The sequence below is a fragment of the Muntiacus reevesi genome, chromosome 2 (genome assembly GCF_963930625.1).
Source record: "Muntiacus reevesi chromosome 2, mMunRee1.1, whole genome shotgun sequence".
Taxonomy (NCBI): Eukaryota; Metazoa; Chordata; class Mammalia; order Artiodactyla; family Cervidae; genus Muntiacus; species Muntiacus reevesi.
Window position 1 is genome coordinate 274,288,797 of NC_089250.1, and position 25,648 is coordinate 274,314,444.

At 41.9% G+C, this 25,648-nt stretch overlaps 2 protein-coding genes across 2 annotated transcripts in view; both read right to left on the bottom strand.

Moving 5' to 3' along the window:
* The window catches only part of LOC136157628 (KRAB domain-containing protein 5-like), a 55,405-nt gene extending 31,899 nt beyond the window's left edge, over positions 1-23,506 (bottom strand). Inside the window, exons 1-3 of the mRNA XM_065919450.1 lie at positions 23,433-23,506; positions 22,748-22,961; positions 19,550-19,636 (exon numbers count right to left, since the gene is read on the bottom strand). Of these exons, the coding sequence (XP_065775522.1) occupies positions 19,550-19,564 (15 nt within the window). The 5' untranslated portion in view covers positions 19,565-19,636; positions 22,748-22,961; positions 23,433-23,506. The remainder of the gene's footprint in view (positions 1-19,549; positions 19,637-22,747; positions 22,962-23,432) is intronic.
* On the bottom strand, positions 2,598-4,296 carry LOC136161713 (zinc finger protein 420-like; the record flags this gene model as incomplete). The annotated part of the gene is made up of 2 exons (XM_065926737.1): positions 2,598-3,781; positions 3,945-4,296. Coding segments are annotated over 2 exons (1,125 nt in total), but the record flags the coding sequence as incomplete, so codon positions are not given.
* Positions 23,507-25,648: the final 2,142 nt, after the last annotated feature.

Below are 25,648 nucleotides of genomic sequence, written 5' to 3' on the forward strand. Positions count from 1 at the left end.
CTAGTCTGTCCCTTACCGATCCAGGCGTCGCATTCGTCCCTCCCGGTTCTGCCACAGAGATGGAGTGGAGATGCACCAGGGGCAGACCTGATGGCATCCCTGATTGACGTCCAGCTCCTCGCCATTAAAACCTTGCTTGCCTTTGATGCCACCTGGGGTGCCATCAGAGTAACTTTCCGGAATGCCTCCCAAGCTAAGACCTCTGGGGGAAACTTTCGTCACCTGAGTACGTGGGCACAACCCTGACTATATTCGTGACCACAATAAGACAGATACAAACATAAAACTGAGATGTTCCTTCCAAGCATCATCGCACCAGTGTAAGTGATAGCAAAAGAGATGGAGAAGGGCTCGCCTGTGAGGAAAAAGTGATTTTTGTTCTTGAGTTATTAGGGCCATCCTTCCAGCTTATTCCGATTCCACGGAAAGAACTAGGAGTTGGGACAACAGCTCCTGGAAAGCGGCCTCTGGTCCACTGAGAGCGTGTTACCACAGGAAGAAACCCACTGCACTTCCGATACGAGTAGCCGTTATCCTCAGAGATGCTCTTGGAGCGAGAGCTCCATCTAGCTTCCTGACTTCCCATACCTAGCGAAGCTAGGCACTTCCTGACTTTCCATTCCTAGTGAAGCTAGGTGCTTCCTGACTACCAATCCAAGTGGGGGAGCGAAGTAACAGCACACAGTAACAGCATAGATCACAAGTCCCTTGAAAGTCTAGGATTTGACAGATAGGTTAATCGTTCTAACTCCCAAGAAGTCATGAAATGGCCAAAGAGACTGGAAAGTTTGACCGAGAAAGGAGAGTTCGGTCCACACGCTTTGCCCATTTCTAGTCAGCGCCCGAAAGAGACATTGGCTGCCTCTTGTCATTGGCAGGTCGGTATAAACCCCCAACAGGTTTCTGCCCTAAGGCGTATGAGATCACCGAGGAACCGCAGAGCAGGCCTCCTCGCTTGCTTCACGCAGGGAATCTCGTTCATTTACACAAGCACACTGCAGAGTTAGTGAAGTGTAGCAGAAACGTGTTCACTAGAGCACAACCTACCAGACCTCCAAGCATCCTCACCTTGCCCTGAAGAATCCTGGATGAGACCCCAAGATGAAAGATTGCTGCGGAACCATGAAAGACGCCTGGATTCTTGGCCTCCTGAGGAGAAGAATTCAATCTGGGGCCAGAGACGAGGCTTAATTGTTCAGAGCTTTTGTGTAACAGTTTTATTAAAGTATAAAAGAGATAGAGAAAGCTTTTGACATAGACATCAGAGGGGCAGAAAGAATGCATCCTCACTAGTGTTAGCAATGGATTTATATCCTTTTAATTAGTTATTACAGGGAATCAAAAGAATTTCTGAAGGTTGTAAAGACCTCACTAGACCCACTCCAATAATTTACCTTTTAAGATAACATTATTCTCCAGAATTTTTTTTTCAGAGACTGTTATCAAGCAGGGTAGATTATTGTTATAATCCTCAGAAATATAGAGTAAAAAAGAAAAACGCTTTTTCTTTCGAGAATTCCAGATCCCTTTCTCCTTGAGGACCCGCGGACTTGTCAACCTCCCTAGAAAGTGACTCTCTCAGTGTGATTGAAGGGGGGCCTGTGAATAGACCCTGGGTTTCAGCAAGACTGCTGATCTCAAGGAAGATGATCATCTAGTGCAGGTGCTCACAGGACTGCCTTCTGTGAGTTCAGGGAACTGCAGGTTACCTGCTCCCCAGACAGATGCTGAGGCAGCAACAGCATGGAGCAGTTTAGGGAAACTGTCAACAATACTCTATATAATCCTTCTTATTAGAACCATCACAGTATCCAAGTAGTTAAAAAATGGGAGAAGAGATACAACATAGAAATGAGGGAATATATATGAAGTTATGAGAAGTTTAAAGCCAGTGAGCAAAGTAATTTCCACATATGTCATCTCTCTGTGTTACCAAAGAGTTCGTTGTGGTCTCCTCACTACAACCTTAAATAAGGTGGGAGAGGTTATTGTTGCTGGTGGGTTAACATTTCATTCATTACAATCAACTGAAACACTAAAAGTCAATCACTGGTATTCATAACCATCTGTTAAATTTAACACATAGTTGAAATAAAACCTTTTACAATCCACAGTATGATCCATGATTAAATACAGATCAAAAGTACAGAGAGAGATATTCATCTTTCTGTTATAATGATGTGAGATTTGTGATTTTTACAGCTTACCAAACAAAGCCTAGGAAGCACTTACCAAGCATGGTATACACTAATTCCATGCCTTTTCTAGGAAGGGTTTCTAATACATTTATAGGTTGTCACAGAAATATTCATGACTAGTGTTGATATTATAAAGATACATCAATATTGCAGTGAAGTGTCATTGTGTTCTTCTTACAAATCAAGGATATTACCATTGAAACCTTACCAGCAGCTTCTGCTTTCCTTTAATATATGGAAAGATTGAAAGATCACTGACATCATGGCAACTCCCAGATATTTCACATCAATGACAGACACCTCCATTTAGATGCTCACTGTCCATTTTACATCATGGTACCCTTCATCTTCTAATGGAGGATACATAGAAATGGTTGCAACACAATATAAAAAGGCTAATCTTTAATAAACCGTCAAAAACCTCCGTTTGCAAACACACCAGAAACAAAGCATAGTATGCATTACTTGAGTGCTGAGTCACATTCACTTCAAATACTCTCAGTTCACGTCACTGTGAACAAGCATACATACATTGCTAAGAATTGAAACGTTCTAACCATCAACCTTCATCTCACAATTCATGCTAATATATCCATTTTCTATGTGTTTAACTATAGAGTACTCCCTACAGTCATTCTCCTGCAGAGAAACTTCAGAAAAGAGGATTGATGACATGCCTTCTACTATGTAATCCCTGATAATTATTTCAATTTAACATTTGATTAAATACCTTTTGACATATTTGTTACATCATCTCTGTAGGTTTCTTATATAAACTCTTGTGTTTTCTGATGCATGTTTTGGGAAAACCTATTCCAGCACATGTTCCATTACTAGGGTTTCTCTCCAGTGTCTTCTCAGATGTTTAGCGAGATGACTACTCTGACCAAAGACTTGGCCACATTCAGTACACTTATAAGGTCTCTCTCCGGTATGCACTCGCTGATGCTGAGTAAGAAGTGAGAGACGAGGAAAGGCTTTGTTACATTCTTGACATTTATGAGGTCTCTCGCCAGTATGAATTCCCCGATGTTGAGTAAGCATTGAGTTGTAAGCAAAGGCTTTGCCACATTCTGTACATTTATAAGTTCTCTCTCCAGTATGAATTCGCTGATGTTTAGTAAGCGTTGAGTTGTGACCAAAGGCTTTGCCACATTCTGTACATTTATAAGGTCTCTCTCCGGTATGCACTCGCTGATGCTGAGTAAGAAGTGAGAGACGAGGAAAGGCTTTGCTACATTCTTGACATTTATGAGGTCTCTCGCCAGTATGAATTCCCCGATGTTGAGTAAGCATTGAGTTGTAAGCAAAGGCTTTGCCACATTCTGTACATTTATAAGTTCTCTCTCCAGTATGAATTCGCTGATGTTTAGTAAGCGTTGAGTTGTGACCAAAGGCTTTGCCACATTCTGTACATTTATAAGGTCTCTCTCCGGTATGCACTCGCTGATGCTGAGTAAGAAGTGAGAGACGAGGAAAGGCTTTGTTACATTCTTGACATTTGTTACATTTGTTACATTCTTGACATTTATGAGGTCTCTCGCCAGTATGAATTCGCTGATGTTGAGTAAGCGTTGAGTTGTAAGCAAAGGCTTTGACACATTCAGTACATGAATATGGTCTCTCCATCGGATTCGCCGATGTTTAGTAAGACTAGAAACCTTAATAAAAGCCTTGCCACATTCTCTACATGTATAACGTCTATCCCCGGTATGAATTTGGTGATGTTAAGGGCCGAATGCGTAATAAAGGCTTTGCCATATTCTTTACATTTGTATGGTTTCTCCCCAGTATGGATACGATGATGTGCAATTAACTCTGAGTGACAAATAAAGGTTTGGCCACACTCTGCACAATGATAAGCTTTCTCTCCAGTATGAATTTGCTGATGTTGGGTAAGATGTGAGCAACGGATAAAGGCTTTGCTACATTTTTTACATTTATAAGGTCTCTCTCCAGTATGAATTCCCTGATGGTAGGTTAGAGATGAGTATTGAATAAAGGCTTTGTTACATTCTTTACATTTATAAGGTCTCTCTCCAGTATGAATTCCCTGATGGTAGGTTAGAGATGAGTACTGAATAAAGGCTTTGTTACATTACTTATATTTTTTTACATTCTTTGCATTCTTTACATTAAGGCTTCTCTCCAGTATGAGTTTGCTGATGATCCATTTGTTCTGAGGAACAGACAAAGGCTTTGCTACATTCTGTACATTTATGTTTCTCTCCAGTATGAATCCGCCCATATTGAATAAGACTTGAATTGTAAGTAAAGGCTTTGCTACATTCTGTACATGTATAAGCTTTCTCTCCAGTATGAATCCGCCGATGTTGAGTAAGAACTGAGTGACCTTTAAAACGCTTTGCTACATTCTGTACATTGGAAAGGTTCCCTTCCTGTATGAATTTTCCTATGTTTATTTAGATTGGATGGCTTACTAAATACATTCCCACATGTCTTACACTTGTTTTCTTTCTGTGGATTCTGAACAGTCTGCAGTTGAATAAGTTCTGAAGACTGACTAGAAACCTTACCATATTCAGTACAAGTCCTCTCTTCAGTACAGGTACTCTTATTGAGAGAAAAACTTGACATTTGATGAAAGGCATTTCTACCTTTATGACTTTTAGAATCCTTGATTGAAGATTTGAGTCCCTGATGTTTCTTAAGGTTGGAGTCTCCTTCAACCCAGTTTCATTGCCTGAATACGTTCTCAGTCCACCAAAAATACTCTTGTAATTATTGGAGCTGGAGCTCTTACTTAAGGTCTGACTCATTTTATTGCACATGCAACGTTGCTTTGTATTAACCATATCACAATATGTATTGAACAATGATGGATTGCATCTCTTCCATTGTCATCAACATTATATATCTTGGAAAGGAGAGAAAACATTTGTTGGGGGAAGAAAAATGACCCCCTGCTCACGGATCCCTCCAACTGATTAGATTGTGTGTTTTCCCACTCATTGTTAAATTGTAGGTGTTCAGACATGCTTGAATGTATGTTTAGTCAAAGCCTAAGTTCAGAATTGTCTGAATGTGTATTTGCAGTAGAGACTAGATTACCTTCCAGATTTTCCAGGTTTCATTTTAGAGAACATGCATGTCTCAAAAAGGGATGGAAATCTTTTCTTAAACACTTACACGTCTCGGCAGATGTTGAAGACTGAAGTGGGTGTTCTTCCCAATTTGACTCACATTGCTCATTTCTTTTTGCAGTAGTGTTAGCTTTATGTGTAACTGTCTCCATTTCTTTATGTCCATATAAGCATTCTCTCTGTCTTTCATATACTCTCGTATATTCCCAGGCTTTCATTAAATTTACGTTTCTGAGGGGAAATATTTGACATATTCCTAGGTTTGTTTTTGAGGATACATCTTCTAATGTTGGATTATTTGGCATCAAATCCTGGGTGTCTTGTGGAGACATAGCTGAAAGGTACCGAAAAACAAATAATTTTACTTGCTATTCTCCGTGAATACCTTTAAAGATTTAGAGAAAATTGATGACCATTAGCTAGTTTAAAAATAAAATAGAGACGGAAGGATCAAGATGCCAGAGGCATAGGCAGATGTGGAGATCATCTCTCTCTCCACAAATGAAAGAGAAATGGAACAACTCTCACAGACCCCAGCGGAACACTAGCAGGGATCCCTCGAAATCTAAAGAAACAAGAAAGATTCCTGCTGAGCCAGGTAGGACATGAGAAAGAAGGAAAAGGAAGAGGAGAGGAAGTGGGATGGGGCCTGCAACCCTGTGGGGACATGAAAGTGAAAAGAGGTCTCCACATTCGGGGAAGCCCCTCGTCGGGCACTCAGGTTGGACAGGAGAGCCTCATTCTCTGTGGGAGAGAACATGGCAACCAGCGTGTGGCAGCAGGACAGGGTGAGACCTGCACACGGGGTCCTGACCCCGGCCCTGCCCACCCAGCCTGAGAGGCATGTCCACCACTGCAGACAAGGGCTGGGTGCTGAAATGTGGGGTTCAGAAAACAGACCCAGGCAGAGGATTGAGGATGGCTGTGAGGAAACATCCTGAAGGGATGGGGCTGTGGGAAGAGCTCTGCAAACGGGATGCTTGTGGTGGAACCCTGAACCACCAGAGAGCAGAGTGGCATTGGTGAGTGATGCCCAACGAGTAAGCCCAATGCATCCCTTGTCCCTTGTGCTGGACCCTGCTCGCCAAGGACTATGAAGAACTCCACCCACGTAGGTCTCTTGAGTCCCCAGCCACGGCCTCCCCCATCGACCTCCTCCACAATCAGCAGACTCCTGTGCCCTGGGGCAGCTCAGGAGAAGACACCTGTGAGTTTCCCAAATGCTCAGATGGAGCTGAAAGCACAGCTGAGCCCCAGGGATGAAGAAGAAAAGCTGACACCTCTCCCTGCAGTAACAGAAGCCACGGTCTTACACCCACGACCGCTCGTGCAACCTCAGCTCGTACAGAGAATCTGAATCACCTACCAGCGCTCTCTCAGTCAAGGCAGGGGTAGCTCTAGCTGCTGTAGACTCTGTGGGCTCCCACACAAGGGGGCTGGGCCAGGATAGAGCCTGAACTGCCCCCGAGCACCACAGCAGGTCCAGCTCGACATTGAATGCAATCCCAGGACCTGACTTGACTGAATCTATGCCGGTGACTTGTGAAAACAACATTTGCGAGACACCAGGGCCATGGGCCATCATGCCCATGGTTAAGGTGGGTCCAAGAGCAGTGCCAACACTACATCACATGAGAGCCTGCAGAACTCATGGGAGGGGGAACCAGAGCACACCCTGAGTGAACATCCCCAGAGAAGTAATACTCAGTGACTTTTCTCCATGTGCGGGTGCTCCAGTCCCACTTGCCTCACAACACAGATCAGAATCACAGCTAAGATTCAGGTCTGGGGGCTCTGTTCCACCATGTTGGGAGCAGGAACCACCAGAGAGAGGGCAGTAACAACCACAGAACAATGGGGAAACAGCCCTGAATATCCACAGCAGGCCCTGGTCACGGTTAACAGCAATCAAAGCCCAGATCAAGAGGATAAGGGCACATACTTTGGCACCAACCTCACCCACCAAGGTGCAGACACCAGAAGGAAGACTAACTAGGTTCCTGTAGCCTTCAAAAGAGAGACCGCAAACTGAAGCTGGACAAAATGATATGGCAAAGAAACAGGTTGTAGGGGAAGAAACAAGATAAAAACCTCCAAACACCACTGAATTCAGAGGTGATAGGCAATCTAATGATTACTTCCCGCTTTTAGTCCTCTTAAGGGAGACATCAAACACTTTCACAAATCCTAGGTGCCTAATAATTCGTAAATCTACCTCTTGCCTCACGTGTTTCTGAGAATGTTCTATTAGATGCTTCAGTCTAAAAATCATAAGTGATAGTGACAAAGAACTAATCAGAAACTGAGGACACATAAGACAGTGTCCAAGGAAGCTGAAACAAATAAGAGAAACTTAATAAAGTACTAGTTTTAATAAATTAAATAAGAAGAGAGACTTTAAAACTATGACTAGAGAAAGGGGGAACTCTACTCATTGCTCTGTGGAGACCTAAATGGGAAGGAAATCAATACAACGGTAAAGACTAGAGATCTCTTTAAGGAAATTAGAGGCACTGGGAATATTTCAAGCAAAGATGGGAACAATAAAGGACAGAAACAGGATGGACCTAAAAGGAGCATAAGATAATAAGAAAAGTTGGCAAGAATACATGGAAGAACTATACAAAAAATCTGAGATAATGACTGAGATAACCGCGATGGTGTGATCACTCACCTAGGAACAGACATCCTGGCATCCAAAGTCAAGTCGGTCTTAGAAGGCATTACTACCAACAAAGCTAGTGCAGGTGATGGAACTCCAGCTCAGCTATTTCAAGTCCTAAAAGAGGATAATGTTAAAGTTCGGCACTAGATAAGCCAGCAAACTTTGAAAACTCAGCAGTGGCCTCAGGATGGGAAAAGGTCAGTTTTCATTCCAATCACAAAGAAAGGCAATGCCAAAGAACACTCAAACTACTACACAATTTCTCTCATTTCAAACAATAGCACAGGCTCAAAATTCTCCCAGTGAGGCTTTGACAGTGCGTGAACTGAGAGCTTCCAGATGTGCAAGCTGGATTTAGAAATGGCAGAGGAACCAGAGATCAAATTGCCAACATCCCTTGGATCATATAAGAAGCAAAAGAGTTCTGGAAAAACAACCACATCTGCTGTATTGACTACACCACAGGCTTTGATTATGTGGCTCACAAGAAACTGTGGAAAATTCTTAAAGAGATGAGAACACCAGACTACCTTGCCTGCCTCCTGAGAAATCTGTATGCATGTCAAGAAGCAACAGTGAGAACTGGACATGTGACAATGGACGGATTCCAAATTGGGAAAGGAGTACGTCAGGGCTGTATACTGTTACCCTGCCTATTTAACTTATATGTACAGTACATCGTGCAACATTCCGGGTTGGATGAAGCACAAATTGGAATCAAGATTTCAGGGAGAAATATCCATAATCTCAGATATACAGATGACAACACCCTTATAGCAGAAAGCGAAGAGGAACTGCAGAGTCTCCTCATGAAACTGAAAGAAGCGGGTGCAAAAGCTGGCCTCAAACGCAACCTTCAAAAAACGAAGATCATGGCACCAGTCATATCCTTTCATGGCAAACAGTGGGAGGAACAATGTTAACAGTGACAGACTTTATTTTGGGGGTTCCAAAATCATTGCAGATGGTGACTACAGCCATGAAAATAAAAGACGCTTGCTCCTTGGAAGAAAAGCTATGACCAACCTAGGGAGCATATTAAAAAGCAGAAACATTACTTTTGAAAATGGTCCATGTTGTCAAAGCTATGGTTTCTCTAGTAGTCATGTATGGATGTGAGATCTGGACCACGAAGAAAGCTGAGTGCCGAAAAATTGATGCTTTTGAACTGTGTTGTTGGAGAAGACTCTTGAGAGTCCCTTGAACTGGAAGATCACACCACTCCATCCTAAAGGAAATCAGTCCTGGATATTCATTGGAACAACATGGTGAAGCTGAAACTCCGATACTTTGGCCACCTGATATGAAGAACTGACCCACTGAGAAAGACCCTGATGCTGGGAAAGACTGAAGATGAGAGGACAAGGGGACGACAGAGGATGAGATGGTTGGATGGCATCACTACCTCGATGGCCAAGAGTTTGAGCAGGCTCTGGGACTTGGTGATGGACAGGGAAGCCTGGCTTGCTGCAGACCATGGATCGCAGACTCAGACTCGACTGAGTGACGAAACTGAACTGACTGATATGTATAATTGGTTCTCTTTGCTGTTTAGGAGCACACAATTGGAAAAAAGCTACATTCCAATTAGAACTTTTAATAAGGATTTCTTTATATAACCTAAAAATTGTCATAGTTTGAATCAACCATTAATAGTATAGTGGAAAATGTGCTGAGAGTTCATGTCAATATATTTTAAAATTCTATGAGGTAAAAGAATATAATAAGGTATTTTAGCAAGTTAGAATTAGATCAATACACTAAAGATATTTAATATGAGATCATAAAAGTAAAAGAGAAACTTTGAAGTCAACATGAGATGTGCATTCTTTCATTTTCACAAGGTTTTGCTTTCTGCAGTGAAAAATTACTTGAATTTGAAATTTATTTAGAAGGTCATATATGTCGCTCCCAGTGAATAAGAAATTATAAATCAGAGAATAGAAACCCATACCCAGTATTCCCAGAAGTTTGGCAGTTTGTCTACCACTCCACTTACACATTTCTGTCCAGAGGTAGAGGGAAACTTGAAAACGACTGTCATACAGTTACTCAGAAATGGGCAGAGTTTTTCTAGGGCCCCAAAGAAATTGAAGAGCAATTAATGAGTGCAGTTTGTCACAAGCCAAGAGGAGACTTTTAGTTCACACTGTGATGGAGAAAAGTAATCACTGGAGATAAATTCATGAATGATATAAGAGACAGAATGAGGCAAGTGATACATTTCTATGACACTAGCAGACACAAACCCAGGTTTTCAAAAACCACTTCCACTGAAGCGAATCTTCCAAAGCCATGTGATGAAGGATAAATTCCTCGCAGCTCCTTGGACCACTCATCTGAGTCTTCATCTCCATCCATTCATAACTACCTGGGTAAAAGGCTGTTGTCTCCTTTCTCCTTATATTCCTTGGATCCTTCAATTGCTCCAGAAAGGTGACCAGGTCCAGTTTAGAGACAAGCCCTGTTGATCAGAGAAAGGAAAATTTGTGTTGTTAGAGATTTATCAGTATCGAATCCAGTTTGTATTCAGGTGAGATGACAACGCACTTTGTCCTAGAAAACATTTCCTGAAATACTTTATTCAAAGCCATCATACAATAGTAACAAACACCTAACAATCAGATCCTGACATTCTGGTCAACTAGTACTAAGGCAAATGTAAGTAGTATCGATGTGAAATTAAGAAAGTGTGCACCTATTTAACGCCACAGAACTTACACAATTAACACTAACCTAGAATGAAGGAGGCAGAGTACCTCAAGGAAGAAAAACATCACCAGCATAACGAGTCATCATGAATCATCACTTTTCTTCCTAAAGTCACAAATACCCATTTTCCCCTAGAAAGCAGAGACCTGGAACTACTGTGGGAAGCAGAAAATGCCAGAAAACATTCTTGGAATGACAGAACAAAATCCCAGTGGGTGGATAAGCGATTCTGGAAGGCAGTTATCCTTACCCAAGGAGGCCAGGTTCCCGTAATTCTCTAACAACACGTCCCTGTACAATTCCCGCTGACCGAGGTCCAGGCACTCCCACTCCTCTTGAGTGAAATCTATGGTCACATCCCGGAACGTCAGCCATCCCTGAAATACAAAGTACAGATGCCATGTGGCCGTTGGAAGTCTTCCTAATGTGACCCAAGATGAAAACAGGAAGTTCAGAGACCTGGTCGTGAAGTAGTGCCTTGGCTGGTGCTACAAAATATATTTTTTACACAGTAATCTTTTCTACCCAATTTCTAATGTGAAGAACAGAGGATGAGTTATGATCCACAAAGCATTAGAGAAACTACTCTCATCTGGAAAAGCAATTATAAAACCATCTGGGAAACATTAGCATATTGATTTTTCAGTGTTCTACTCGTGTGACATAGGATACATTGTTTACCAAAGAAACAGGATTTTTTTTTTTTTTTTTAAGTGTATTCTGAGACAAGAGTTCTGAAGTGGGGCCAAAGTGCCACATTTTTAGCAAGGTTATTTGAGTTAGTAATGTTGAAAATTCTGCTCGATAAATGACGATTTTGAACCGCAAGGAAATAGAATAGTAAGGTAAGAATTCATACTTAAGTTGGAACTTTAATTGTTTTACAAATTTTAATGGGTCGAATAGAATAGTAAATTAAAAGACGCTTAGTCCTTGGAAGGAAAGCTATGACCAACCTAGACAGCATATTAAAAAGCAGAGACATTACTTTGCCAACAATTGTCCATCTAGTAGAGCCTATGGTTTTTCCAGTGGTCATGTATGGATATGAGAGTTGAACTGTGAAGAAAACTGAGCACGGAAGAATTGATGCTTTTGAACTGTGGTGTTGGAGAAGACTCTTGAGAGTGCCTTGGATTGTAAGGAGATCCAAGCAGTCCATCCTAAAGGAGATCAGTCCTGGGTGTTCACTGGAAGGACTGATGCTCAAGCTGCAATACTTTGGCCACCTCATGCTAAGAGTTGACTCATTGGAAAAGACCCTGATGCTGGGAGTGACTGGGGGCAGGAGGAAAAGGGGATGACAGAGGATGAGATAGCTGGATGGCATCACCGACTCGATGGACATGAATTTGATTAAGCTCCGGGAGTTGGTCATGGACAGGGAGGCCTGGTGTGCTGCGATTCATGGGGACATAGAGAGTCGGACACACCTGAGCGACTGAACTGAACTGAACTGAATAGGATAGTAACCTTTCTTGTGGTCTGGGCTCGGGTTGGAAAAGAATTTCCAGACATGAGACAAAATGAGAGGGAAATAAAGTTTATTAGAACGGGGGACGCTGTTAGAACAGCAGGCCAGTTCAAATGAGAAAGGATGTTGATCAGGGGTCCTCAGTCCACTTGCATAGCCAGGGTACAAAGAGTGGGATAGGGGTCTTGTGGATCATTTGCTGAATGGATGAGGCACATATACTAGGTGGGAGGCAGAGTAAGAAAAATACATTCTCCTTATGGGGTAGGAGGGGAGACAGTTTATGCTGCTCAGAAGGACCTGAAATCCATCAACAGCTACGACGTGGGGGAGGGAAAGATGCTAAGGGGTCTTGTTTTTCCATTCCTGCATTCCAAGACCCTCCTTGGTTTTATCTACTCTTTTGTCCCTGGGTCACCACATACCTCCCTCTCTTTATTTTTAGGGCCAATACTTTGGCCCTTGTTGATACCCTGTTCATGTCTAACTATCTACCCATTTCCCTTCTCACACATTTGGGATTCCAGTTTCAAGGAAAAAGGGGCGATGACCGCTCTGGCTTCTTCAGGCTGAGCAGGGGTGCCATGGGAATCTGAGTTCCCTTTGCCTGTTCTGTCAGGGTGCATTTATGGAGGGCAATGAGAGTCCATGGAATGATAAGGTGACTTGTTTCCACATTGTCTAGGTGTTGGTCAGGGAATATTCTTGCACGACCACTTGGACATTTGTGATATTTTAGAAGAAACAAACTTTACAAGAAAGTTGGGTACTCTTTTGCCCCCTTCTGATGCCTATGTCAGAAGCTTTCTCTATCTCCTTTATACCTTAATAAAACTTTATTTAAAAAAAATAATAAAGTTAAGGGTACATGACCCAAAGATGAAAAAGTAGAAAAGTTGCTCATAGGCTAGCCAGGAGAACCAGGACTGGACATTGTTTCGTGACGCTAGTGTTGCTCTAGGCACAAGAAGAAGCAAGAATTTGTGCTCATAAAATCTTTACCTGAAAGTATCTGACTATCAGAAGGCCAATTCTTCTGGGTTTTTTCCAGAGCACAGAGTGCCTTATTTCTGAGCTCTACTCTGAACTCCTTTTGTGGGATGTTGAAAGTCAGGAACTTGCAGTGGTATGATGTCATCCTTGTAGAGACAGCTGGCAGAGTCCAGTCAGCAGGGTCCCTTTGTAGCCACATATTCGACCATGCTTTGGGGGCATTTCTTGGCCATTGTGTCCCACAGCACTGGGAAGGCTCATTCCCAGGCCTAGGGAAGGTTCCACTGATAGACCACTCAATGTGCTGTTTCTAGAGCAGGCCTTGTGAGTAGCAAAAGTCTTTGGATCATACTTGTCTTACTAGCCTCTTGGTCCCAGAGAATATTCCCTCTTGTTCCTTCTTCCCATATCTAGAGTTACATTATTACAACAATTAATAGCATATGGAACTGCATATCAACATTTTATCACAGGCTCAGTCACAGATTTAGTAACCTAAGAAACCATCTTCTGAAAGAAGCAACATAGAAAATAATATAGCTATAGCTAGCAGTTAGTAGTCAGGTCATAAGTAAGAATGGTAAGTCAAGAACTTTCATTAGGTAGAGCAGTATACCCCAGGTCATCTGACTGGTTGTATCTCATGGTTGCATATCATGGAGCATCTAATCTTTATCTGAAAATTGTTTACTGAGATTAGCTTTAGAAAGAAACTTATGGTGTCCTTTTTAACAATTTAATTAAATCTTTTAGAAATATAACATAACAAGAAACTATCTCAGAAGTGAGTCTTAGTAAACACTAGACTTTAATTAACAAAACTAGAAACTTAGTTTAACAATGAACAAAACTTAATATTCAGTGAAACAATTTTTTATCTTTATGAGGGCATTAACCCTGTAGCCAGGGAAGGCTTTAACACATCAAATAAAAGTGAGATTTGTCAGGGAACTGGGAGAAGCCAGGCAGCCATCTTGGATTTCCCATAGCACTGACTCTTTGATTTACATCTATTGTTCACCCATTTTTAATTCTGCGATTCAGGAGCAGGCTATGGCCATATTTTAAGGACATCAGGATGGCAAAAGCATAACCATGAGGGGTTATTTTTTTACAAGAAGAATGAGCTTTGTCTACATGTACCATAATCTTAAGTAATGCTTATTTACTTTACCAAAGTAACAAAAGATTTTTAAAATGAATATAAATCACTTAAAGGCAAAGAAATTCATAATGTCTTCTTGAAAGCTGCATTCTAAGAAAACTCTGTTCTATTAGCATAGAGAGTAGACTAAATTCCAGTCTGGTACCAGCTTACCAGATAGCAAACAAAACTTGTTCATCGGTTAACCATAAAATATCTTTTCCATAAATCATGAAGTAGCACTATTCTTACAAAGGCATCAGAGTGAAACCACCGAAGGCATGTTTAAATCTGATTAAACTGCAACTGACAATGTAGCTTGGTCATTGCTATGACTTGTAACACTTTAACAGGATAACTAGAATTATAGTTGACCACATTTTATTAGGGCATATCAGATCTATATGAACTCCACATAAGTTTAGGATATCTATATTAGTAACAGGCACCATATAGTATAATCTGAGAAGATTTATCACCCCTTCAAGAGTACTTCCCATATAATTTAACATGTCCAATGAACGCAGGTAGTTTAATAGCTCCCTGGGATGTCTCAGGGGCCCTTTGAAGAATTCCAAAGTCAGCAAGAAGTCAAGTTATTTAGGAAGTTTTGTTGACCAATATCAAAAGGGGTTATAAAACTCAAGTCAGATAAAATCATATAGATCGCTCGGAAATATTATATTCACATAGCCAAAGTAACAAAGAAGATTTCAAAGGTAAACATAGAGCAGATCACTTCAGAAGTAAAGGAACTTAAAATCCATCATCAAAGGCAGCTCAACATCTCAAGAAAACGTATTTATGAACAAAACTCTTCCCTTGGGGTCCACTTTCCATGAAACCTTCTTATCACTTTCTGTGCCCATTACTTTGTTCTCCCACCCTGAAACAGCCACCTGTAAGTCAGACCTACTTCCTTTTCCCTTCATAAAATGTAATTTCATTCCTCATACCTTCTTTACTGTAAATATACATCCTACTTTCCTTAAGCAACCAAGAACTTGAGCATTCTGTACATTGGTGAACATAAATACCAGTGATAATTCTTAAAAAAAAAAAAAAAAAAAAAATTCTAGAGAATATCTCAGGATGGCATCAAGCATTATTCATGAATAGTCCAAAATCTCTAGTTTCTCTGTAAGAGGAAGTTAGTCCTTAGGAATGAATGATTCAGAATCTTCTTTTATTTGGAAATGACCTAGATATTCAATAAACTTCCATCACTTAGTTTAGCACAGTCCTAGAAATTCAGGTTACCACAATCTGGAGGATGTTTTAGACAGACATTTCTAAAGTATAATTATTCTTAAGAGTTTCTCTGAAAGCTCATATCTCTTTTATATTTTCTTTGAAGTTTTTCTTTTTTTCCTTTCCTAGAGATACTTTCCTTGTTGACAAACTTGTAACAGATATAAAAATATAACAACATTTAACTTATAATAAACCTAGGCACAATGAAAACACTGTGCTTAATGAGTCTTAGACATATCTACATTAGATTAGCAAACAAACATTAATACTCAGTATTTAATATTGAATATTTCCCAGTTCACGTGCATCTGAAATTCATTTAGGTTAATTTCTCTTGCAGTTAAAACTGTCTGATTTGTAAGCGCTTACTTTTCTTTAGGCTAATTAAATTAGAACTCATTTACAACTTCAGCAATATTATGAAAATTAAAAAAAGAGTGCACACTGAGACATACGTAAATCCAAACAGAGAGACAGAGACCTCATAGTTTCCTGCCTGAGAGTTAAAACATCTCATTGACCCTTTTTTGTTTGTTTGTTTGTTTGGCCTGATGTTCTGATTTGTCCAAGGCTGAGTGAGGTCTCAGGCAAAGTGGGGAGTATATTTCAAGGACTAGGAAAGGGTTAACTTCAACCTTTTCCCTAGGCAGGCCTTTTAACAAGCTAGTTGGTTTTAAATGCATATGCAAAAAGAAACGATTTTGTAGTTTCCAAGGGAAAGAAAATTTCATTTTAACCAGTTTTCTCCAGAGTCTAAAGAATGTAAGGGTCATCCTGTGTCAAAAAGCCATTATTCGTTTCTGTAGTCTTAGTTTTCTAGCTAAAATATAGACCAAATAATGCTCAAATTGACTCTGATATCAGGGGCAGCTCAGCTGATAAAAATTTTGGACGGTCCCTCTGGTGGGAACTGAGGTCTTTGTCCCATGAGGAGAATCTGAAGGGTTAAGGGAATTTGCAGGAGTGGGGGAAGCTTGGTCCTTCCCAGCCCTGAGAAACAGGAGTAGTCAGAAGGGAATTCTTTAGGATGTTCAGGAGTGGGGGAAGCTTGCTTCCCTCTCCACCTGAGAGATAAGCTTCCTTCGAAGGGGATTCTTTAGAATGATAGGACAGTTTTTGATCCTTCAGACTTTGGAATATAGGAGAAAGACCTGGACCAAAGGGAACCCCAGAATCTTTTCCTAGAGATCATGTGGATATGAAAGTTCGAGTAGGGGTCATCTAGGAAATCTGTGGGAGAGAGACAGAGGGGCACAGGAGACAGGCAGGCAACAGAACGCAAGGAAATTTGAGTCCTTTCCCGTCCTTTGGCAAAACCTGGTGTGCCAGTCAGAGGCCATTTCTGGGGGGACCCCCGTTTGTGTAGGAGCCAGGCCTTTTGGAGGGTCAACATTTCCCAGTTTCTGAGAATGGAGCCAAGGGTTGAGTATGAGAGAGCGTCCTGGGATGAGAGAGAACCCGCTCTTAGCCCACCTACCACAGAAGGGGCGAACCGAGTCACTGGCTAACAGGAAGGCGGCCCTTTTCCCCCAGTCGTCTCTCCCTGCGACTGACGCACAAAATGGCCGCGCGGCCCAGCAGTCGCGTCCAACAGTGCGACGAGACCTGAGAGAGCCCTGCAGCGAGGCCACCAGGCGACACGGGCAGAGAAAGACAGAGATGCCCGGGAGCAACCAGGCGACTCACCATTTGGTGATTCCCTGAAACGGGGAAGGCACGCTTGGGATGGCTCAGAGGCAACACCCAGGCTCCCGTAAACCAATCCAGACCAGAAGGGAGAGAAGTGACAGTGACAGGGAAGAAGCCTGAGGAATCCGCCTTGCAATACATCCAGGAGGCGGTGGCCGGGGACGATGGTCTCTGTTTTGCTTCAACCACTATGCGCCTGACATGGTGGACGGAAGTCTTGCTGGGGGCGGATGCCCTTGTGGCCTGATCCGTTCTCTGTCCCCCCATCCTCACATGGGAGTCTTTCTGGGGCAGGTGCGCTAGTGGCTTTTATGTGTCTGACCTGCGCCCACACAATATTGGTTCGCACAGTCCTCACTTGCAAGAAAGGCAAAGAAGAGACCATCACCCATTCAAGCGGCAGCTACTTTGGGTGCAGTGGCAGTGAGGCCTTTACAACACACCAGAGGGTAACCCTGGCCAGAGTGCCTCAGTTGCTGCCACAGCACTTGCTGTTGGCAGAGGGTCCCTATGAGGAAGGAGGAGCAAGGAGGCGGGGAAGAGACTCTAAGTCCCCAAACAAGCCACCAAAAATGTCATGGTCTGGGTGCGAGTTGGAAAAGAATTTCCAGACATGAGACAATAAGGGTCTGTTTTTTTAGTTTCTGCATTCTAAGACCCTCCATGGTTTTATCTGCTCTTCACTCTCGGGGTAACCAGAACCTTGGCAGAAAGAATCATTTTAGCTATTTAGTATATACTCTATATCTTTCTGATGGTTTTTATCAGAGTCTTGAAAGGACAAGAGAAATAACTAAAAATCAGTAAAGTTGCTCTTGTACCTTTTGGCACATATTTTAACAAACAGCCATTAAATAGCAGAACTTAAACTTCACTTTAGTTTATGTACTTTAGACTTTAGCTAATAAAACACAGAGAGATTCACAGAGACAACACTGAAAAAAGTTGATAGAAGTTTCTGTAACTGTAAAGAATACTAAAGACAAGAAAAGGTTTAGTCACTCAGTCCTGTCTCATTCTCTGTGACCCCATGAACTCTAACTGGCCAGATTCCTCTGTCCAAGAAATCCCTAAGCAGGAATACTGCAATGGGTAGTCATTCCCTTCCCCAGAAGTTCTTCAAAAAAACAAAGCAAAAAGAAAAGAAAAAGAAAAAATTGATCAAGTTATGTTAATACATTCATACATACAGTCCAGTTCAGTTGCTCAGTCAGGTCCGACTCTTTGCGATCCCATGGCCCACAGCACGCCAGGTCTCCCTGTCCATCATCCACTCTAGGAGCCTACACAAACTCATCTCCACTGAGTACAAACGTACACTCAAATGGGGCTATGTGCTCATTAGGAGGAAGAGAGAAAATTTTTCATGTCACTAAACTCAGGTAATTTTGAATGGATTAAAATGTACATAATGCGAGAGGATGATACTCTTGATTTGCACTAAACTGTATGTTAATTTTAATACAGTTGAGCATAGATTTGGACTAATTAGATTCTTGTAAACATTTTGGAAAATAGAAAACTGTGATGAGACTCTGTGATGTGAGCATGGAGAGTACTGGAAAAGATCAGACCTGGGCTTGGGATGAAATCCCCCACTCCCAAAACCCAGCATCTCTGCTAAACACACCTGAGTGTTCATCTTCCAAAGCAGAAAGAAAGTAAGAAGACATGGAGTTATGCCATTAATTGTGTGAGTTTAGGCACATCCCTCACTTATTCTTTACAAGACACTTGTTCAAGTCAAATGGGAAAAAAAAAAAATTCATAGCACGGGAATCTCACATAAACACCTAAAGTAGTGAACATGAGTCATGGGGTAAGAAGTACATGGAGGAATGCATTATCACTACATGGGTATTTTGGCACTATATGGAAACTATGACCTGAATCTATCATTAAAAAAAATGTTAGTTCAGGAACTTTGTGATGATCCAGTGACTAAGATCCTGAGCTCCCAATGCAGAGAGCTCTGGTTCTTTCCCTGATTAGCAAACTAGATCTCATGTGCTATAGCTAAGAGTCTACATGTCACAACCAAAGAACCCGAAAATTAGAAGGATGACTGAAGATCCTACCTGCCACAAGAAGACCCAGTGTAGCCAAAAAAATAAATATTTTAAAAATGTGTTGTAAGCAAATTTCACTTCATATATGACTTCCCTGATCTGTAGCCTAACGTTGCAGTCCTTTAATGGCCCCGAACCGGGTGGTCCGGAGTCGACAATAAGAAAGCAAAAGACAAAAAGAGGCTGATATTCCCTGGTTTACGCAGAGAACCTATAAAGCCCTTGACACAGGGCTTGTACCACTCACGAAGGCACAGGGCATCCTCTCGAGGAAGTCTTGAAAGACCGGGTGAGAAAATTAGCTCGGCAGGTTTCCATGCTCCAGAGAATTAGACTGAGAGGAAGACAAAGAGAGTGAGAGAGAGAGAGCGAGAGAAAGAAAGAAAGACACAGGGACCCAAGCTCTGATGGAATAAGGGTGATTTAATGATCATTGTGTGAGCATATACAGGCTGTTAAGGAATTTCTTTGACAATAATAAAGATCAGAAAACCAAACATATAGTAACCATTACCAAGGAAACAAGGAATTAACATTGGTCATAAGGTCAGAAGAAAACCCGTATCTCAAGAGGGATGGTCCTGACTAAGCAGATTTACTGAAGGGAAAGAGTTTACTGAAAGAAATCCATGCATGCGATTCATCTCATTATCTCAGTCGTGGGAGCAGGACTGAACTGGTGTTAGAGTATAATATGACTTTTACACAGCAATATTTTCTACCGTAATCCTAAGCCAAAAAAAGATGAGAAATGACCCACAAACCATTTCAGAAACTATTCTGATCTGGAAAAGAGATGATAAAATAATAAGAACAATATTGGCATATTTATTTTTGAGTGTTGTATTTGTATGACACACGATGAACTGTCTGTCAAGGAAACGGAATATTTCTAAAAAGCATACTCTGACCCAAGAGTTCTTGAGTGGGACAAATGTGCCATTTCTTTTGGCAAGCTTAACTTTTTTCTTAGTATTGTTAACAAGCTTCTTTTCACTAGTGGTGTTCAAAATTCTGCTCCATGAATGACCATTTTGAATAGTTACCAAATACAATAGTCAGGTAAGCATTCATGCTTACTTTTGAACTTCAAGTGTTTTACACATTTTACAGTTCAAATATGATAGCATCCTCAGTAGCAACAATCATTTTAACTATTTAGGATATACTATTTATCTTTCTCAGAGTTTTGACAGAGTCTTCCAATTATGTTGCTGTTCCACCTTTTTGCAACTATGTAGCAAACATTCCTTAAACAGCTTAAATTTACGTCGCTTTATGTACTCTAAACTTTAATAACACACAGACGAATACATAGGGACAACTCTAAAGAAAGTTCACAGAAGTTTCTCTAACTGTAAAGAATACAAGAAAAATAACTGACCAAATCATATGAACATTTCCATGCATACATCTATTCAAATGGAACTATATATTCATTTCACTAAAATGAAACAATTGAAGGCCATGGAAAATATGTAAGAACAGTTTTCAAAGGTTAGAATCAACAAAAATATTCATGAACTGATGATGGCTTTTAAATAAGCCCTAGGTTTCTGCCTGCACACACAGATGCACACATAAACACACTTCAGGTAAAAGCAACCTTCCATAAGTAACAGATCTTTTGGAAGAAATATTTTTAATTCGTCTTTCTTTAAAAAAAAAAAAAAAACTCATGTATTTTAGAATTTATGGTAAAACAAGCATTTACAAATTGTGCATGAATGCATGTTAAGTGACATGTATCACATCTAACACTTTGCGACCCCATGGACTGTAGCCATCCAGACTCCTCTGTTCATGGGATTTCCCAGGCAAGAATACTGGAGGGGGTTGCCATTTCCTTCTCCAGGGGACCTTCCTAACCCGGGGATCAAACCCAGTTCTCCTGCATTGGCAGGTGGATTCTTTACCACCGAGTCACCCGTGTTCACTGAAAACAAATTTTTCTCTTTAGTAAGAATGATCAAAAACACAATATGAGAAATAGTCTACATTTTATTAGCAAATATACCATGACACCTATGTAGAACACATTTCCAGACCTATGTGAAGAAACTGTAAACCTTTACTGAAGCACATCAAGTCTGAATATCACAAGTTTTACTTGGAAGATGTGGTGACATAAAGACTTCAGTGACTCCAAATTCAGAACAATTGAAACTCAAAAAAAAAACATGGATATTTCAAGTATAAGGCTCAGCTGTATCTAGGAGAGCCAACATAATTTTGAATTTAAAAATGAAAAAAACGTAAATAGAGGGAAATTACAGATTTCTGTAATTACAATCTGTAAATCTGTAATTCTGCCAAATTACAGATGAAGTTATAACTGTCTAGACTAGTAAAACTTCAAAATAAATGAAGCAAAATAGTTACAATGTAGCCAAAGAAACTCACCTAAAGAGAGACTTAGAGACATTATTTTGAACAATAAAATAGAATGTAAACACAGCAAAATATTTTTTAATATTGCAACACGTGAGGTATTCCAAAGTAACAACAAAAATCAGAGGTGGAAAAAAAGTCAAAGGGCATAAAGGAAAGATTTAGGTTTCAGCGTTGTGTAATAAAGACTTTAGGGGCTTGCCTGATGGTCCACTAGTGAGAACTTTCCCTGTCAATGCAGAGGACACAGGTTCCATCCCTGGTCAGGGAAGATCCCACAAGCCTCGGAGCAACTAAGCTAGTGTGCCACAACTGCTGAAGCCCATATCCTCCAGAGCCTGCCAGGGACTAATCCAACGACTGAACCCGTGCCTTAGAGCCAGAGCTCCACAAGAAGATAGTGGCCCCTCCTAATCACAACAGAGAAAGCCCAAGACCATCAGAAAAATCCCAGTATAGCCAAAACTAAATAAATACCATAACAAAACAACAACAAAAAAAGAATTTGGCAGGCTTTGGTCCCCAGGTTCTGGAAGTTTGTTAACTACGCTTGGAATTTAACTTTTTTTTTTTTTTTTTCTCTCTCGGAATTTCCTTAGTGACTGAAGTAGCTTTATTACTCTTCGTGGGCCCTGATAATTTATGCTAACAACATGACCTACGGTCGGCTCCTAGTTTAATAATGAGATGACTCAGGTGGTGAGGCTGGGCATTTCACATAGACCAACGAAGTGACTAGAGATTTGGGGCTTTGAGCCAGGTGGGCTGATTAGCCCAACCTCTAAGGAGGGGAGAATGCTGGAGATGTCATCAATCCCACCTATGTAGCTAAACCCCAATAAAAACTCGGGACTTAAAAGCTTGAGTGAGCTTCTCTGCCTGGCAATACTCTGTCTTCTGTCACACCGATATGCCAGGAGGGCAATGGGTCCCTTGGGATGATGACTATGGGTAGGTTCAAACAAACCCGTTCAGAAGTCAAGGAGCTTATCAAGTCCAAAGAAACAGCATTTCAGGAAAGAGAGACAGAACAAACACGGACTATGCCTCTTACCTGGGAACGAGTCATTTCTGACTCTTTGCTTTCCTCTTTCTCTGGGCTTCCTTCTCAGGTAAGATCAGTCTTGGGAAGTGACCCGAGTGTTGTAAACAGGCTGTTCAACACTTAGAAAACCACAGCGAGCTCCCTGTAACACAGCCCCACACAGAGGGAGGATCTCAACAGGTACAAATCACAATCCTCCACGGCCACTGACACAGCAGGGATTCTGGAACACAGAATCAAACGAGGTGTTTTTAGGTGTATTCTTTTCTTCAGAACTCGCGGCCCTTCCTGTGAAAACCACGCGTTCAGGCTGACCCTCCCCTTCAAACCTTAGGCGAGACCCTGACCAAACTCCATACAGAATAGAGCCTCCTTCACCTCTTCGTGGATCAGGGACCTAGGGGTTGGGCAATGCAGGACTTTAAGCAGCGGTCTCTACAAGTTAGAAGGAAGAACTGCCAGAGAAGGACATGGACTCTAGAACGATGCTAACAGGAAGCGGACGTGGGCCCCAGGGACCCGGCAGCTAAGCTAACGGACCTCAGACCTTCTCACGGCGATGCGAGGACACACTGGGGACGGGAAAATGGAGGCGGTACCCTGAACATCCGCAGAGACCCCCGAAACCCACGTGTGAAGGACAACAGGCCGTGGGACTACGACATCCGGGTTTTAAACTAACAAACAAACTCACCACAACTCTCTGTCGCTCATTTAAACGCAACTCCGGGTCTGCAGGATACTGCGCACGCGCGGGCGGAAAATCCGGTACAGAGGAAGTGAGTGCGCTGCCGCGGCCAACGAGAGGCGACGTAAGGGAGAGGGTGGGACGAGGCCGGAAGCGCAGGTACGTAGGGCGGGGCCAGTGGGGGCGGAGCCTTACCTCCCTTCACCCCTCCCCAGTCCGTTTTGGGTCTGTTGGTCCTTCTGTCCAGCTGTGCTTCCTTTCTCTGCTTTTTATGCCTTTAAATCTCTTTGCCTTCCTCTGGAGCAGAGTTGCTTCCTGCCTTTTCTAAGTTAGTGTTTCACACAACTTAAGGCAAAAGAGAAGAATTTTAGAGCTGCCTCTATGGGAACCCGAGATGTTTACAGCAAGTTGAAAAACAGGGAAAATTCAAAAGCCCTTTGTGTGAGTGTGTAAAGATGGGTGTCTCCTCAGTGACGAAAAGTAGAACGTAATCACTTCAGCAGCAGCAGCAACAACAATTAACACAGGTGTATGGATGTGAGAGTTGGACTGTAAAGAAAGCTAAGCACTGAAGAATTGAGGCTTTTGAACTCTGGTGTTGGAGAAGACTCTTGAGAGTCCCTTGGACTGCAAGGAGATCCAAGCAATCCATCCTAAAGGAGATCAGTCCTGGGTGTTCATTGGAAGGACTGATGCTAAAGCTGAAACTCCAATTCTGTGGCCACCTCATGCGAAGAGTTGACTCATTGGAAAAGGCCCTGATGCTGGGAGGGATTGGGGGCAGGAGGAGAAGGGGACGACAGAGGATGAGATCGCTGGATGGCATCACCGACTCGATGGGCATGAGTTTGAGTAAACTCCAGGAGTTTGTGATGGACAGGGAGGCCTGGCGTGCTGCGATTCATGGGGTTGCAAAGAATCAGACATGACTGAGCGACTGAACTGGATGAGGGACATATTTTGTGATATCAATCCTTGCATCTCATGACTAGAGAAGCACTAAATCCTTTCATGGTTATATCAGATCCTCATGATTAGCAAGAAAACTTCTGTAAAATGAGTGCTCAATGGCATTGAACTCCCTCTTCACCAAAACTTTATACATTGACCTTCCCCCACTGCCACTTTGGAGCAGTCCCTCACAACTATCTGAAGTTCTCCCTCCCAGGCGGCAGTCCTCACTTTGCCCCAGTTCAGTCCAGTTGCTCAGTCGTGTCCCACTGTTTGAGACCCATGGACTGCAGCATGCCAGGCTTCCCTGTCCATCACCAACTCCCAGAGGTTTCTCAAGCTCATGTCCATCGATTTGGTGATGCCATCCAACCATCTCATCCTGCCTTCAATCTGGCCCAGCATCAGGGTCTTTTCCAGTGAATCCTTTCTTTGCAGAAGGTGGCCAAAGTGTTGGAGTTTCAACTTCAGCAAGAAGAAAGCGATAAGGAAAGATAGAGCCTCTTGCTGAAACTGTAAGAGAAGAGTGAAAAAGTTGACTTAAAACTCAACATTCAGAAAGCTAAAGTCATGGCATCCAATCCCATCACTTCATGGCAAATAGATGGGGAAACAATGAAAACATTTTGTCCCAAATAAAACTTAACTTGCAAATCTCAAGTTGAACATCTTTTTACTCAACACTAGCATCAGACTGTTTTCCAGTGAGTTGGCTCATTGTCAGATGGCCAAAGTGTTGGAGCTTCAGCCTTAGGATGAAACTTTCCAATGAATATTCAGGGATGATTTCCTTTAGGATTGACTGGTTTGCTGTCCTTGCAGTCCAAGGGACTCTCAGAAGTCTTCTCCAGCACCACAGTTAGAAAGCATCAATTCTTTGGTGCTCAGCCTTATTTATGGTCTAACTATTTCATCCATACATGACCAGAAGAAAAACCATAGCTTCTGGCAAAGTGATGTCTCTGCTTTTTAATATGCTGTCTAGGTTTTTCATAGCTTTTCTTCCAAGGAGCAAGTGTCTTTTAATGTCATGGCTACAGTAACCATCCACAGTGATTTTGGAGCCCGACAAAAGTAATACAGTCACTGTTTCCACTTTTCCCCCATCTATTTGCCATGATGTGATGGGACTGGAGGCCATGATGTTAGTTTTTCTGAATGTTGAGTTTTAAGCCAACTTTTTCACTTTCTTCTTGCACCCCTATCAAGAGCTTCTTTACTTCCTCTTTGCTTTCTGCCATTAAAGTGGTATTATCTGCGTATCTGAGATT